Source organism: Octodon degus, unplaced genomic scaffold, assembly GCF_000260255.1.
Source record: "Octodon degus isolate 3935 unplaced genomic scaffold, OctDeg1.0 scaffold00073, whole genome shotgun sequence".
Lineage (NCBI taxonomy): Eukaryota > Metazoa > Chordata > Mammalia > Rodentia > Octodontidae > Octodon > Octodon degus.
The window spans coordinates 1617863-1632527 of NW_004524649.1; the positions used below are offsets into that span (position 1 = coordinate 1617863).

The 14665-nt window shown below is 54.5% G+C and overlaps 1 protein-coding gene and 1 pseudogene across 1 annotated transcript in view; one reads left to right on the forward strand and one right to left on the reverse strand.

Annotated features, from left to right (window-relative positions):
- The window catches only part of Mast1 (microtubule associated serine/threonine kinase 1), a 32450-nt gene extending 22561 nt beyond the window's left edge, over positions 1-9889 (reverse strand). Inside the window, exons 1-7 of the mRNA XM_004635554.1 lie at positions 9707-9889; positions 8258-8346; positions 7854-7929; positions 6107-6185; positions 2964-3124; positions 2600-2675; positions 2260-2469 (exon numbers count right to left, since the gene is read on the reverse strand). Of these exons, the coding sequence (XP_004635611.1) occupies positions 2260-2469; positions 2600-2675; positions 2964-3124; positions 6107-6185; positions 7854-7929; positions 8258-8346; positions 9707-9789 (774 nt within the window). The 5' untranslated portion in view covers positions 9790-9889. The remainder of the gene's footprint in view (positions 1-2259; positions 2470-2599; positions 2676-2963; positions 3125-6106; positions 6186-7853; positions 7930-8257; positions 8347-9706) is intronic.
- Positions 9890-10632: 743 nt separating this feature from the next.
- LOC101583917 lies at positions 10633-11082 on the forward strand (annotated as a pseudogene).
- Positions 11083-14665: the final 3583 nt, after the last annotated feature.

The following is a 14665-nucleotide window of genomic DNA, read 5'->3' on the forward strand; positions in this document are numbered from 1 at the left end:
AAAAAAAAAAAAAAGAAGAAGGGTTGTAGCAAACACAGCCTTATAAATGTCACCAGTTCAATTTATCTTTCTTTTTTTTCTTTTTAATGTATTTGGTACAGGGTCTCACTATGCAGCTTGGACTCATAGTGATCCTCTTGTTTTCAGCCTCCCCAGTGCTGGAATTACAGACGTGCACCCCCACGCCTAGACTTGGTGGCCGGCTCAGCGCACCCGATCACCTGGCGCGATCAAACTCCAGTCCCTGCGCTTGCCTATGCAGGCACTTAGTCTGCTGAGCTATCTCACAGGCCCTCCATTTAATTTATCTTTAAAACAGCCCTAGCCAGGTGTGGTGGTGCACATTGGTAAGCCCAGCACTGGGAAGGCTGAGGAAGGAGGACTGAAGCAAATTCAAAGTCAACCTGGCTTCAGTTCTGTGTTTGTTTGTTTGTTTGTTTGTTTCTTTGAGATGGGCTTTTGTCATATGTCCAGATAAGCATTGAATTCACAGAGATCCTCCTGCCTCAGTCTCCAGAGCTTGGATTGTATTATAGTTGTGCATCACCACACCTAGCAGAATCTTCTCTCTCTCTGCCTCTGTGTGTGTGTGTGTGTGAGTATGTGCATGTGTGTGTGTGTGTGTGTGTGTGTGTGTCTGTTTCTGTCTCTGTCTCTGTCTCTGTCTGTCCCTTTTGAGGCACGGTCTCACTACACACTTCACGCTAGCCTTGAATTCACTGTGTAGCCTAGGCTGGCCTCAAAGTTGTGATGATGCTCCTGCCTCAACCTTGCAAGTTCTGGGATTACAAGTGTGCACCACAATGCTCACCACTGAATCCCATTCTTTTTTTTTTTTTTTATTTGTGTGTGGGGGGGCAGCTCAGCCCACCAGGGGGCGGGCTGGCTGGCATGTGGTGCTGGGGGATTGAACCGCGGTCCCTGTGCTTTGCTGAGCTTGTTCTAAGTAGGTGCTTTAGACCACTGAGCCATCTCACCAGCCCTGAATCCCATTCTTAAAGAACCCAGGTACAGAAGGGTTTCATAGCATGCCAAAGGCTGCACAGGAAGACATGCAAACCCTGACCATCTGGAGTCTGCACTCTGAATCCTGTGCTCCTAATGGCAGAATACAGACTGAAACCCAGATGTGACACCACAGCTCAACACAACACTAACCGGCTAACCCACAGGACTGGGCTGAGCCCAGATCCCAAAGCCCCACACTGGCCCCTGCACTAGTTCTGGCTCCACCTGCTCTCAACAGCACCACCTTGTGGCTCCCGAGCCGCAGGGCAGGTGCTCTCTTCCTACCGCGAGACCTCTGCACTCGCTATGCCCACCACTCAGCGCAGTTCTCTCCAGCAGTCTCTCTGGCTTGTCCTCACTGCCCTAGTGTCACTGTGAGATGCCCAGGAAGACCTCGATGGACTTCACAAAAGAACTCTGACATTCCACCGAGGAACCTGGTCCCTCTGTTCAGCAGTCCTAAGTGTCCACAGATAGCTCCAGATCCTTGATGCCCATGTTTCCCAGGCCTCTCCAGGCAAGGACATCTTGTGTTCTCAGGGCCCAGCACACGGTAAGTGCCCATGACCACTGCCTTGAAAAGGACATTATTTATTTCACTCACTTATTTATTTATTTATTTATTTTCGGAACGGGGATTGAACTCAGGCCCTTGCACTTGCCAGAGAAACACTTATTCTACTGAGCCATCTCTCCTCTCCTTGTTGTTTTTTAAAAATGTATTTATTTATTTATGTGTGTGTGTGTGTGTGTGTGTGTGTGTGTGTGGCCAGCTCAGCCCACCAGGGGGCGGGGCTGGCTGGCATGTGGTGCTGGGGGATTGAACCACGGTCCCTGTGCTTTGCTAAGCTTGTTCTAAGTAGGTGCTTTAGACCACTGAGCCATCTCACCAGCCCCCTTGTTTTTGAAACAAGGTTTCCCTACAGAAGCAGGCTGGCCTCAAACTCATGGTGATCCTCCTAGCTCAGCCTCCCTAGTGCTGGGACAGCAGACATGCACCACCTCGCCTGACTTCCCTCTATTCGTTCAGCCAACATCTATTGAGCACCTACTGTGTGCTGGGCATTTGTGTAAAGAGCTGAAGGAGAAGGAGGTCAGAGCCTTGCCTCCCCCAGCCCTAAGCCAGGGACCACATCGGTCTTGTCCCCCGCCAATCCTCAGCTCCACACCACGCCTGGCAGTAGTAGGAGCCTCTGTCTGGGGCAGGGCTAGACCTCCTTTGGGGTGCAGATGCAGCACCTTGGCACTTACGTCCTGTAGCAGCTTCTCCAGGTTCTCCTGCAGCTCATAGAAGTACACAGTGGTGATGAGCCCGTCACGGGACTTGGTCAGGCAGTCCCGGGCCAGCTCGATGATCTGGTGGTGGATGAAGCTCAGCACACCGTCGGCCAGCGGCAGCACGCTGTCAGGCTCATAGGCGCGGGCGAAGTCGCGCAGTTTCTCCTCCATCTGCGCGGTGGCCTGGAAGAACCGAGGAGGGCCTGGATTGCCCAGCCTGGGAGGACTCGAAGGCTGTGCTGCTCTCCTTGGCCACCAGGGGGCGCCAAGAGCTGCATCGCGCGGTACTGCCACCAGGGGGCGCCAGCCTCACCTTGGGGAACCGCTCCTTGTACACATGGTTCATCATGACGATCTCATTATCGTAGGAGGAGGGGGAGCGGCCAGGGCTGCAAGGAGAGAATTCGGTCCAGTCCAGCGGCCGCCTCTGAGCTGGCCTCTGGATGCAAGGGCATCCACAATCCTCAGACCTCAGCCAGGAATGTTGGCGCATGCCTGTCACCCCAACACTGGGAGGCTGAGGCAGGAGGATCACGAGTGTAAAGCCAGCCTACACTAACTACATAGTGTAGTACAGGATACTGTGGACTATGTAGTAGGACCCTGTCTCAAAAAAAACCCCGACTAAACCAAACAAAATAAGCCCCCTTCCCAACGTGGCCCCGGGCCCAGCCCACCTGAGGCTCCTGGAGCGGGGGCGCACGGCGGGGGAGCGCCGGCCTCCATCCTCATCCGTGATGCTCTCGGTGCTGCCAAAGTGTTTGGACAGGAAGTGCAGCTCGTCCACCGTGGGCTGGTAGGGCAGCTGGTGCAGGCGCTCCTGGGAGGAGCAGGAGGACTGGGGGGCAGGCGGGGCAGGTCAGAGCCCCCGCGGCCATCAGGGACTTTGGGCCCGAGCTGAGGGAGGGTGCACCACCAGGCAGAGCCACCATCTGGGCCTCAGGGTCCTGGCCTCGTGGTTTAGGGGTCTGGGTGGGACTCCTGGCCCTATGGGCAGATAGGACAGGCCACAGATGGGGACCGTGACAGGAACATGGATGTGGCCAGAGGAGCCACAAACTGGAGGCAACTTGCTCCCTCTGTGCGGAACCATCCACAGCTCCCACCTTACCTGGGGTAAACAGTAGAAGTCCTCTCTCCTGGCCCTCCCACAAATCCTGCCTTATGACTCTGCTGTCACCTGCTTCCACTCTGTCTTGATTGCTCTGCACCCTGGCCTTCTGGTGCACCCTGGGGCAAGGCAGCCTCCTGCCTCGAGGCCTTTGCACTGGCTGTCTCTCTGCCTGCATCAGCCCTGCTGGGGGCATAGGTGCTCCTCCACCGTCTTCTCTGCCTGCCTGTCTGCCTGCCTTCCTTCCTTCCTTCCTTCCTTCCTTCCTTCCTTCCTTCCTTCCTTCCTCCCTTTCTTCCTTCCCTCTGTCCTTTCTCTCCTTTTCCAGCTTCTTCTTTTTTAAAAGAAACTTGAGACATAATCTTGCTAAGTTACCCAGGCTTCCCACAAACTTGTGATCATCCTGCCTCAGCCTCCCAAGTAACCGGGGAACCAGGCCCACCTCAGGGTGCCCAACTTCTCCTGTGTCATCCTGGTGAGTCTTCCTGCTTCATCTCCTGACATGCTACACCTTTATTGCTGTCTACTCCTCAAGGACAGAGCCTTGGCTCTGGTTGGACCCTGGGTGACCAGGTCTGGCACATTAGGACAGACACAGACCTGCCATCAGCAGCATGGACACTGACATCCACATGATACTGCCTGTAATCAGAATGATCTTTTTACTTTATTATTTGTTTGGTTTGGTTTTGTGAGACAGGGTCTTGCTATGTACCCCCGGCTGGCCTTGAACTTGCAGCACTCTTCCTGCCTCAGCCGCTTGAGCGCTGGGATTATAGGCATGTGCCATTACACTGGGCCAGGATGATCTTTTTAAATATAACATCAGGGGGCTGATGAGATGTCTCAGTGGTCTAAAGCACCTACCTGGAGCAAGCATGGCAAAGCACAAGGACCGCGGTTCAATCCCCCAGCACCACATGCCAGCCAGCCCCACCCCCTGGTGGGCTGAGCTGGCCACACACACACACACACAAATAAATAAATAAATAAATAAATAAATAAATATAACATCAGTGACTGGGCATGGTGGTGCATGCCTGTAATCCCAGCACTCAGGAGGCTAAAACAGGAGGATCAATGTGAATTCAAAACCAGCCTGAGCTATAAAGTAAGCTCAAGACCAGCCTGAAATGCATAGTGAGACCTTGTCTCAAATTCAGGGCTCAGTGGTCTAAAGTGCCTGCTTAGGTAAGCTTAAGCAAAGTGCAGAAACCGTGGTGCAGAAACCATGGTTCAATCCCTGGTACCACCTGCCATACCAGCCCTGCCGGAACACTCTCTCTCTCTCTCTCTCTCTCTCTCTCTCTCTCTCTCTCTCTTCAGTTCTAAGGGTTGCATCCAGAGCCCCAAGGACACTAGGCAAACTCTGTATCTCTGAGCTCCACCCCATCCCATTTTATTTTATATTTTTTGAAGCGGTCTCATTGTTCTCGGCTGGCCTTGAATTTGCAATCCTCCTGCCTCAGCCTCCAGAGTAGCTTTGATTGCAGGTGTGTGCTACTTCAACTGTCTCACATAAAATTCAGTGCACATTGTGCAGGGGAGATAGCTCAGCAGCACAGTGCCTACCTGGCAAGTGCAAAGTCCTGAGGTTTTTTGGGTTTTTTTGTTTTGTTTTGTTTTGTTTTGTTTTGTTTTGTTTTTGGCAGAACTAGGGTTTGAACTCAGACTCTTGTGCTTGCCAGGCAAGCACTTATTCTACTGAGCTATCTCCCTGGCCCCGGTCCTGAGTTCAATTCCCGGTACCAAAAAAAAATTCAGTGTACATTATCTATGTCTTACAAAATCACAATTTTTTTTTTCAAAACCGGGGATTGAACTCAGGTCCTTGTGCTTGCCAGGGAAGCACTTATTCTACTAAGCCATCTCCCTGGCCCCCAAAATCACAATTATTGAAATTTGTATATAAATTAATATAAAGTAGTAGAGCATAGTGATGTAGGCCTATACAACCTCCGCATTCAGGAGGCCGAGGCAGAAGGATTGCTGAGGGTTCAAGGCCATCCTGGGCTACATAGCAAGATCCCATCTCAGAAGAGAAAAACCAAACCAAGACAAAAACAAAACCAAGTGAGGTCCAGTCATTCCATAGGTCCTCCATGGTCCAGCCACCAGGTCCCGGTGCTACCCTTACCCCACCCCCACACAAAGCTCTAGCCACACAAGTCAACTTTCAACTTCAAGTGCAGCAAGATTTCTGGGTCCTTCAATGATTTCTGCCCTTTGTTCCTCCACCCCAAGCCCTTTTTCTTTCTCTTCCACCTGTCAACTCCATGATGTCCCTGTGACTTGGCTTCAGTGCAACCTCTAGGAAGCCTTTCTCAATGACCCCTTGTGGCTGAGCTCTGTCACCCCACCCTGTGACAGTCACCCGATCCCTGCTTGCTGGAGGGAAGTAGGAACCAGAGAGGAGGGCAGAGAAGGGGTCAGATGGAGAGCTTGTCACTGGTTCACAGGGTGAGGAAATGGACTCCAGGCAAAGCCCACCACCTGGCCCTGGCCTGCTGCACACACGTGGGCAAGGGGCTGGACTCACTGACCACAACATCATCCTTTGTCAAGCTGGAAATGAGCAGGACGCCCAAGAAGACATGTTGAGGGCAGAAGTCAGGGCTTTTGTGGGGACATGTGGGTGCCTGTTCTCTCCTCAAGCACACCCCCCACAATCCCTGCCTACCCAGCCATCATCCCACCTATCACACTCACCGAGACAGTAGAGCTGGGTGTGTTGGTGCCATAGCCGGAGGAGGGGAGTGAGGCCAGAGACCAGCGGCGTCCATCAGCCCTGGAACCCAGCCCAAAACTCAGTGCCTGCAGGGCCATCCTGCTCCCACCATTTCTTGGGGCCTGAGATAAGTCACCAGCCATGGATGGCCCTGGGGCAGGGTGTGGGGAGTTACAGCACTATGCTGTAACTATGCTGTAACTCCAGAAGGAGAAAGGTCACCTTTCAGGCCAGCAAAAGGGTCTTGGAGGAAGGTCAAGACTCCTGTGCCCTCCTAACTCAAGCCCTCAGAGGGGCCCTGAGGGACTGGAGAAGCCACCCAAGGAAGACACTCCCAGGGACCCCAGTAGTGCCCCCAACCCTAGGATCTTTCCTAAGAAGAAAGACCCCTCCTCTAAGATATCCTCTTTCACACTTTCCTGTATCAGCACTCGCTGGGCACACACCCTCACAGCCACAACACCTCTGTGAGTATGCAGTGTGGTCACAGCCACAGACTGGCAGTCACACACTTCCAGACTTCACTCACCCAACACGCAGAGATGCCCGCTCAGAAGGAAAACTCACACACGTGGATGCAGATGTCGCGCTCACACACGCACGCACACATACCCCCGCACGCCAGCTCACACATGCCGCACATTCAGGACTCTTGCTTGCTGTCACACATTCAAACTCCCACGAGGCCACACAGTCACACGAACACAAAGACGCCCACGGTGTCTCAGTCACACACGCGTTTACAAATCTGCAGACACACACAGGTTCATGCACACCGATGCACGTGCCCAGGGACACACTCACGATATCACACGCTCACACATCCTTGCAGACACACACCCTATTACCTCCTGCCCAGCATGTCCTGGCTTGGCTCTTTTACCACACAGAGGAAACAGCAGGACAAACCCTAGAGCCAGGCTACAGCTCCCTTTCCCCTCAGCTAAATCCCACGCTTGCAAGGACCCTCGCTCGTCCCTCCGCAGGGACTGTCGTCTGTCTCCTTGGCCCTGCAACACCGGAGCCCTCACTATTCCATTCTCTGCCCTGTCTCTCCCAGCCCACGCAGCAGGTAGAAACGGGGTGCCGGGGTGCATGACACCCCGAATTCCCAGCTCCTAGAACATAGCAGATGTTTAAACACCATTTTTAGAATGAAGAGTGTTCATTCTTATGCCCACCCCAGCAATAAGCCCAGGAAGTTTCTCAAAACTAGAGTAGAGTACCTCTCTGCCTACTCCAATTTCATCAAAGCCCACCCCCAAAAAAATTCCTGGACGGGTATTCCAGGAGCACTCAGAAAACCTCCAAGGAAACCTGAGAGTCCTCCTCTTGGGACCTTGAGAAATAGCTCTGGCCACCCCCCCACCACCACCTTAGGGACCGTCCTGGATGGGCTTCGTGCTGCCTGCGCTTGCGCCTCTCCTCTCTGCTACCCTGTCCTGTTGCTATGGAAACGCCTGGCTGGGCACAGGAGGCCGGCGAGAGACCCCGAGCCCAGAGCGCACGCGCCTTCTCTCAGCTGCAAAGAAGGCCCCGCCCGCCAGCGACTAGTCCTGCTTTGCTATAGGTCCCGCCCTGAAGTCTGGGATCTCTTCCCCGCGGGGACGAACGGGCTACTCTCAGGCCCTTCAGGTCCCAGCTCGGGTGCAATTAGCACAGATGGCCGCCCAGACCATGGGTGAGGAGGATCCAGACAGAGCTCTGGTCCCTCGGGGAGTGACTCACCTTCGGGAAGAGGCAAAGGAGAAGTGGGCAGGGGTATTGGGGGAGAAGTTGCGGGGGCTGTCCAGGGGACTGCTACCTGTAGTGGAAAGAGGATGCTTTAGGTCTAGGTTGGAGGGTAATTCCATCAGGCCAGCTGCAGTCTTACTTGGGTCCAGTCCACATTTTGGTAGGCCACGCCCATTTGGCTCTGGGCCCGCCCTTCACCTATGGCTCCTCCTCCCTGCCCTGGCCCATCCAATCCAGATCCTCTGAGCCTCTACTTATTGACCACACCCACATGTGTGTGACATCTTCCCTGTCCAATCCAGGTTATCTCTTCCTGCCCCCCCCATGCCACACCCCTTGTTTTAGCCCTGCCTCCCAAACCTGGCCCACACCTTCATTTACTGCCCCAACTGTCTCACCCAAGTGGCCCGGAAGCGGCGAATGGGGTCGGGGAAGCGTGGGTGAAGTGCTGGTCAGGATGAGGCTTTTCCGGTTACTGGTGCGGCAGCTGCAGGAAAACCAAGCAGGCCGCGGCCCAGTGAGTTCCTCGGCCTAAGAGTCACCCTCCCCTCTCAGATCCTCGTTCTCTTTTCAGCCACGCGAGCTGGGAAGCACCTCACGAGGACTGAGTGGAAGAGGAGGCCTCACCGTGCTGTGTATGAAAGGGGCACACATACAGCCTGCATGGAAGATGCCCCCAGTGTAGACGATGTGTGTCCCGGTGGAGCAGGATCACTTGGTGTCAGAGCCATGGTGACCCCTCCTCTTTGGGATCCAGATCCGTGTCCTTGGGCCTGAGAGTGACATGCAGGGTGTGTGTTCAAACATGATGTCTACGGTGTGACACTGGCTGCATCCAAAGGTGATGGTGTGTGCTACACAACTTGCATGTTTGTATGACAGTGCAGAGCTTGATTTGTCCCTGACTACGTGTGCTGTGGCATGTTCATGACGCATGATTTTTGCTCTGTGGGTCTGTGTCGTGCAGCATACTGAGTGTGTGAAGACCTGGTCCCATGTCTGTGGGCGACATTAAACCCTGTGACCCTGGACAGATCTGAGAGGGCAGCCATGTCTGATTCCCCAGTGTATGATCAGGTGTGACTTCGCCTGTTTCTTGTTTATTCTGCTGCCTGTACAACACCGCAGATTAAACACCTAAGTAGCACATCTGTGTCTTGACACTGATGGTGTGCACTTGGATGGCACAGCTGTGTCTGTGGTGACAGTTCAGCCAGACGCAGTGCTGGTTCCCAAATCAGGGTGTGCAATGCTGTGACCCGTGGCCACCGTGCAGCGGGCTGCAGTGCTGGGTGTGCAAGGCGCCTGCCAGCGTATCTGGGCCACTAGGGCTGGGGTGTGTGTGTGTGTGTGTGTGTGTGTGTGTATGTGACATCATGTCCCATGCGACGCTGTGTGCCACTATTTTCAGTGTAAGGCTGTGTTCATGGGGAGGTCGGTGCCATCAAAAAGCCCACCTTTTTCCTTGGGCTCGCCAGATCCCAGCTCCTGAAGTGGAGCCCCCAGCACTGCGGCCCCTTCCCTCCCCGACCTCAGTGACGGAGCAGATCGGCGCCCTGGACACCAGCGTGGGGGCTGCGGCTATTGTTCCGAGGGTGCCGGGCCCCCACCCCTCTGGGCCGGGCCGCCGAACCCGCAGCGCCCAGACAAAGGCGCCGCAGCCCCGCTTGGCGTCCGTGCCCCCCACGCGGCGCCCCTTCCCGCGCGCACCCTACCCTCGGGCCCTGGCCCTTGCGGGAGTCCACGCGCGACCCCGACCGCAGGAAGCATCCTGGCCCCGCCCTGCTGCAGCACCCGGGGAGGGGGCAGGGGCAGGGTTAGGGGATCGGAGTTGGGCCCGGGTCTACCTCTTGGTGCGACGGAACATGCTGCCGCCAGGGAAGGAGGGCATCGAGAAATTGGAAAGCGCGGTCCAGAGCGAGTCAGACATGACCCGGCGGCGGCGACATGGTGGCAGGTGCGGCGACGCGGGGAGCGAGCGCGGGGAGCGAGCGCGGGGCGGAGGCTGCAGCCGCAGCGGCCAGGGAGGGAGGGGACCCAGAAGGGAGGGGAGGGAGAGGAGGGGAGCGCGCGCCCTGCAGCCCAGCCGCCGGGAGGGGGCGCTGCTGCGCGTTTGTTCGCACCACCCGGAGCCCACCCCAAGCAGCCGTCCGCTAGCTCACCTGCTGCTTTTTCGGGGTAGTGGCAAATCCTTCTGAAAGGGAAATGGAGAGAAGAATGAAGATCAGCATGCGCCCGTAATCGCTTCCCATAAAGCCACCTTGCTCGCTTGAGAATCGGAGGCGATGGGGGATGGTCCCAAATCAGCAGGGTCACCTTCACTTTGGCCATGCGTTGATCCCCAGGGACCAACACGGATCAAGTACTCTGAAGGGGCCCACAGGCTAATGAGTTGGCTTCCTCATTTGCATATATGTACAAATGAACCAGGAGGCTTTTTTTTTCTTTTTTCTTTTTTCTTTTTCTTTCTTTTTTTTTTTTTTTTTTTTTTTTGAGACAGGTTCTTGCTATGTAGCCCCTCTTGACCTCAGACTCGCTATGTAGCCCCGGCTAGCCTTGAACTCATGGTGGGCCTCTTCGCTCAGCCTCCCCAGTGTTGGGACTACAGGCATAAGCCAACCAAGCCCAGAGAGCCAGAAGTCTATTTGAAAATATATTTCTGGAGCACCTCTGGTATGCCACATCCTGTCCAGTGAACCGTGAAAAGGCAAACAAAAATACTTGTCCAGTGGGTCTTGGCCGTGAGCATGCTCTAGCGTTTCTCAGATAAAACATGGCTAAAAGTTTATGGAGTAAGTGGAAAGGAAAAATGTGTGCTGAAAAGAGAAAAAAGAATGCCCCAAAGGAGCTCAACAGACTTGAAAGTATTCTCAAAGGAGACTGTGATGTTTTAATGAAAGATATTCAGGAGATAGCAACTGTTGTGGTACCCAAACAGCATCAAGAGAAAATGGAATGCATGGCGAATAATGACGAAAAAGACTTAGATGACGTGAAAATGGAGACTGAGATAAAGAGAAACAAAATGATTCTTCTAGATCAGAATGGACAGTCCCCAGAATGGATGAACCAGAGACAGAGAAAAAGACTGAAGGCAGAACGAGAGAGGAAAGGGGAAAGCAAAGCAAGAGCAGCAAGGGCAGCACAGGGTTTGGCCTGGGAGACCCCGCAGCTGGAAAGCTTGCCACATGGGACAGGTGTTGGATTCGAAAGTACATATTGATGTCAGCTCCCACTAAATGAAAACTAGTTCTGTTCTGTTTTGTTCTTTCTTTCTCTTTCTCTTTTTCTTTTCTTTTTTTCTTTCTTTTTGAGACAGGGCCTTGCTGTTGAGTTTGGGCTGGACTTGTGCTCCTTTTGTAGTCCCCAAGCCAGTCTCGAACTCTCAGCGATCCTCCTGTCTCAACCTCCCGAGTTAGTTCCGCTCATATTGTAACATGGCCTTTTTCTTTACTTCAAACTCAAAATAATTCATTTGTTTTAGGTAATGAATGAAGTATTTCAATATTTGATGAATAAAGTATTTGAATAAAGCATTTTCATTGATAAAAGCTGCATTGATATTTTAGATGGAAATTAACCAATACTCGGGTCTTATCAGACATTAAAATCTTGTGAAATATTAACCTAGTTGTAATTATTGTTACAACTTGGAAATTATAGTCAAGTAAATGATGTACTGACAAAAAACAAAAAAGAAAAAAATTCTCAGTAGAATAAGCGCTTGCCTGGCAAGTGCAAGGGCCTGAGTTCAATCCCTGGTTCCACAAAACAAACAAACAAACAAACAAACAAACCTGCCCTTTGGGGCAAGCATTTAAAGGGGCAAACATGCACCGATTGAGTTAACGTAGAAGTGAAAGAGCTAATGTTAAACATGAGTGTTATGAAGAAACAAAGCAGGTGCTGTGATGGAGAAGGGCTGGGTGGGGACAGAGAGTCAGAGTCTCTGGGCATGGCTCTAAGGGGGCTGCAGGAGGATGAGGTAGCCATGGTATGGAAACAGCTTTCTAGACAGAGGGAGTTGAAGGGTAAAGTCTTGGCAGCAGGAAGGAGCTTAGTATCCCAGGCATGGAAGGTTGGAATATACATGCGCGTGTGTCAATGAATGACTCCCTTCATACCTGCCAGAGCCACCCCATCCTCAGCTAGATTTGAGGAGTCGGGGACCAGAGAGTTAGGGAAAGTCAAGACAGATTGAAGTGGCTCCAGTGGGTCAAGTGGCCTTTGTCTGGTAACGACAGTGTAATAATTGTCAGCCTTAAAAGCATGCCTCCACATTTAAAGATTTTCTGTTTGTGGAGTGCTAAGAAAGTCAGCAGAGATCAGCAGTTACAGGGTCTCAGAAGTTTCCAAGGAGAGCAATGGGAGAAGGTTGTGTCTCCACAGAACCTTCCAGCCAGTTCTGTCCACAGCCTGAGACAAGCTAGGTGTGATGGTACAGGCCTGTTAGCCCAGCACTTAGGAAGCTTCGGATCACTGCAAGTTCAAAGCCAGCCTGGCCTCCATAGTGAGTTCCAGGTCAGCCTGGACTACATGGTGAAACCTTGCCAAAAAAAAACTACTAAATCATCAGAACAGGAATGACAATGGGTAGTAATGCAGCATGACGGTGCATGGCCAAAGGATTCCCTCACTCCTGTGTACAAAGCACAGACCTGTGGCCTGGTCAAAGGTGAACGGAGGCCTTCCGAGCCACGAGTGACCAGTAATCCAGACCAGGTTTTCTCTCTGTCTTTGCACGATTGCCTAAAGGAGTCGCTGCTGGAACCCAGAGACCCGGCTCCAGCAGCCTCGCAAAGGCCCAGACAAAATCAAGACCTGGACTTTCCAGTCACGAATCCCAGGGCTCCAGACTCGGGTTAAGTGGACCTTGGAAGGTGAGCAGAAGGGCTGGGGGGAAGGGGTCTCTACCACCCAAGAAGTCCTCGGACTCAGCTTCTGCGGTGGCGTATCCGAGCACTCAAGAGTCGAAGAAGAAAAGAAGAGCTGCAGATGTTGAGATCCTTGGCGCCCTGCAGATAGGCACCACCTCCAACCCCAGCTCCAGAGTCGGGCTCTCTTCTGCACTACATTAGCAGATGGATGGCGCGGAGGAAAGGTTCCTCACGCTCTCGGGACGCTGTTTCCACACACTGGAAACCCCAAGGGGACCCTCCAGGGATATTTCCTAAGACGGGAGCCAGTGCATGGGATGTATCCAGGCACCGGAGGGGTTAACTCTGTCGGAAGGAGCCCTAGGCGCCGGTCCCCTGGCCAAGTACTGCGGGGTTGGGAGGATGGGTGGTGGTGGTGGTGGTGATGGTTGCTGGGCTGGAGGTGGGGTCCTGCGAGGGAGACTGAGGTTCTGCGTGGCACTGAACCAATGGGCCAGTGCCGGAGCCAATTGAGAGGGCGGAGACAGCGGCAGGCCCCGCTCCTCCCTCTCTGGGTGGGCGTGGGGGACCCGACGGCGCGTACCCATTCAGGGTGCTGCAGCGTTTGGTCTAACTTTTTGCAGCTCGTCCTTCCTCTCAGATCCCATTCTCCTAGCCCAACTCTGTAAGAAGGGAATTTGGGGAGGACTTCCGGAGAGGCCTAGGTGCCAAAATCGGGCCAGATGGGCTCTGTATGAAACCAAATGAGCTTTCCAACCTAAGTCTGGTCTTAGCGTCATCGGAATGCCTGGGAAGTCCTTTCTGCCATCTGACCTTTGTTTTTCCTGCTGCACTGGCTAATCAGCTCCCCCTCCTCTCTAACCTCGGAAACAGTGAACTAAGGAAGCCTGGAGCTGGACCCCAGGTAAGTTGAAGGTATAGCGTGAATCTGGGCCCACATGGGGCGTCTTCTTAACTCTTGAGCAGCAAGGGAAGAGCTCATCTCCAACGAAGCTCAGCAGGCACGGGCCCTTAGCAGATTTGGGGACGAAACCTTGGTCGGTCCCCTTTCTGAGGTCAGTGTAGTGTGCACAACCCTTCAGAGGCGCTGCCCAAATTGGGAGCAGGGGACACTTCCCAGCCGCAGAATCCCCGCCCTCCTGGACGAGTGGATTGTTCCCCACCTTCCCTTTCTTTCCCTACACCCTCAATATCCCACTCCGCGCAGTGGACCCACGCTTCCTGCGCAGGCGCGGCCGCGAGACCAGCATTTTCCAGGTTGCAAGGAGCTAAAAATCGCTCCCGCCCACCTACAAGCTGGGATGGACCTGAGGATCGCGTGGGTGGGGGTTGTAGTGGAAGGGGTCAAATGAAGGATGCTGTGCTATCTGGGTGCCCAGCCAATCAGGTAGTGTCCTGGTGGTCGCCCTGGAGCTCGGAGGGAGCGCAGGGGTCCCTGCCAGGGGAAGCGCTCCGGGGTGGCTTCGGGCGAAGCTGCCGGCGCAAACATGTTTATGGCGCTGGGGGTCCCCAGGGGCGAGAGCCCTGGGGCTGTAACTTTGCTTGGCCCTGGTCACCGCACACTGGCGAGGTGCCCGATAGGCAAGGGCTGTGGCCCGCGCTCCTGCGTCCCCTTCGGCGGCCGCGCGCCCTGGGCTCCTTCATCCAGCGGCGCCGGACCCCGGCGGCACCGAGGGGCGGGGTCCCTAGTTTGGCCAAGGCGGTGCCCGCGGGGGGCACCCGAGGCTGGGGAGGCGGCGCCCCGTGGACCCTGGCGCGAGCCTCCCGCCCCCCGCGCCCCGCCCCGGCGTCGACCCCGTCTCCGCCCCGCTCCCCGGCCGGGCCGCGCGCACCTGCAGCCTCCGGCGGCGGATCAGGCCCGAATCGTCCATGGCGGCGGCGGCGGCTCGGCCCGGGGGAGGGAGGTGGAGGAGGCGGAGGAGGTGGCGT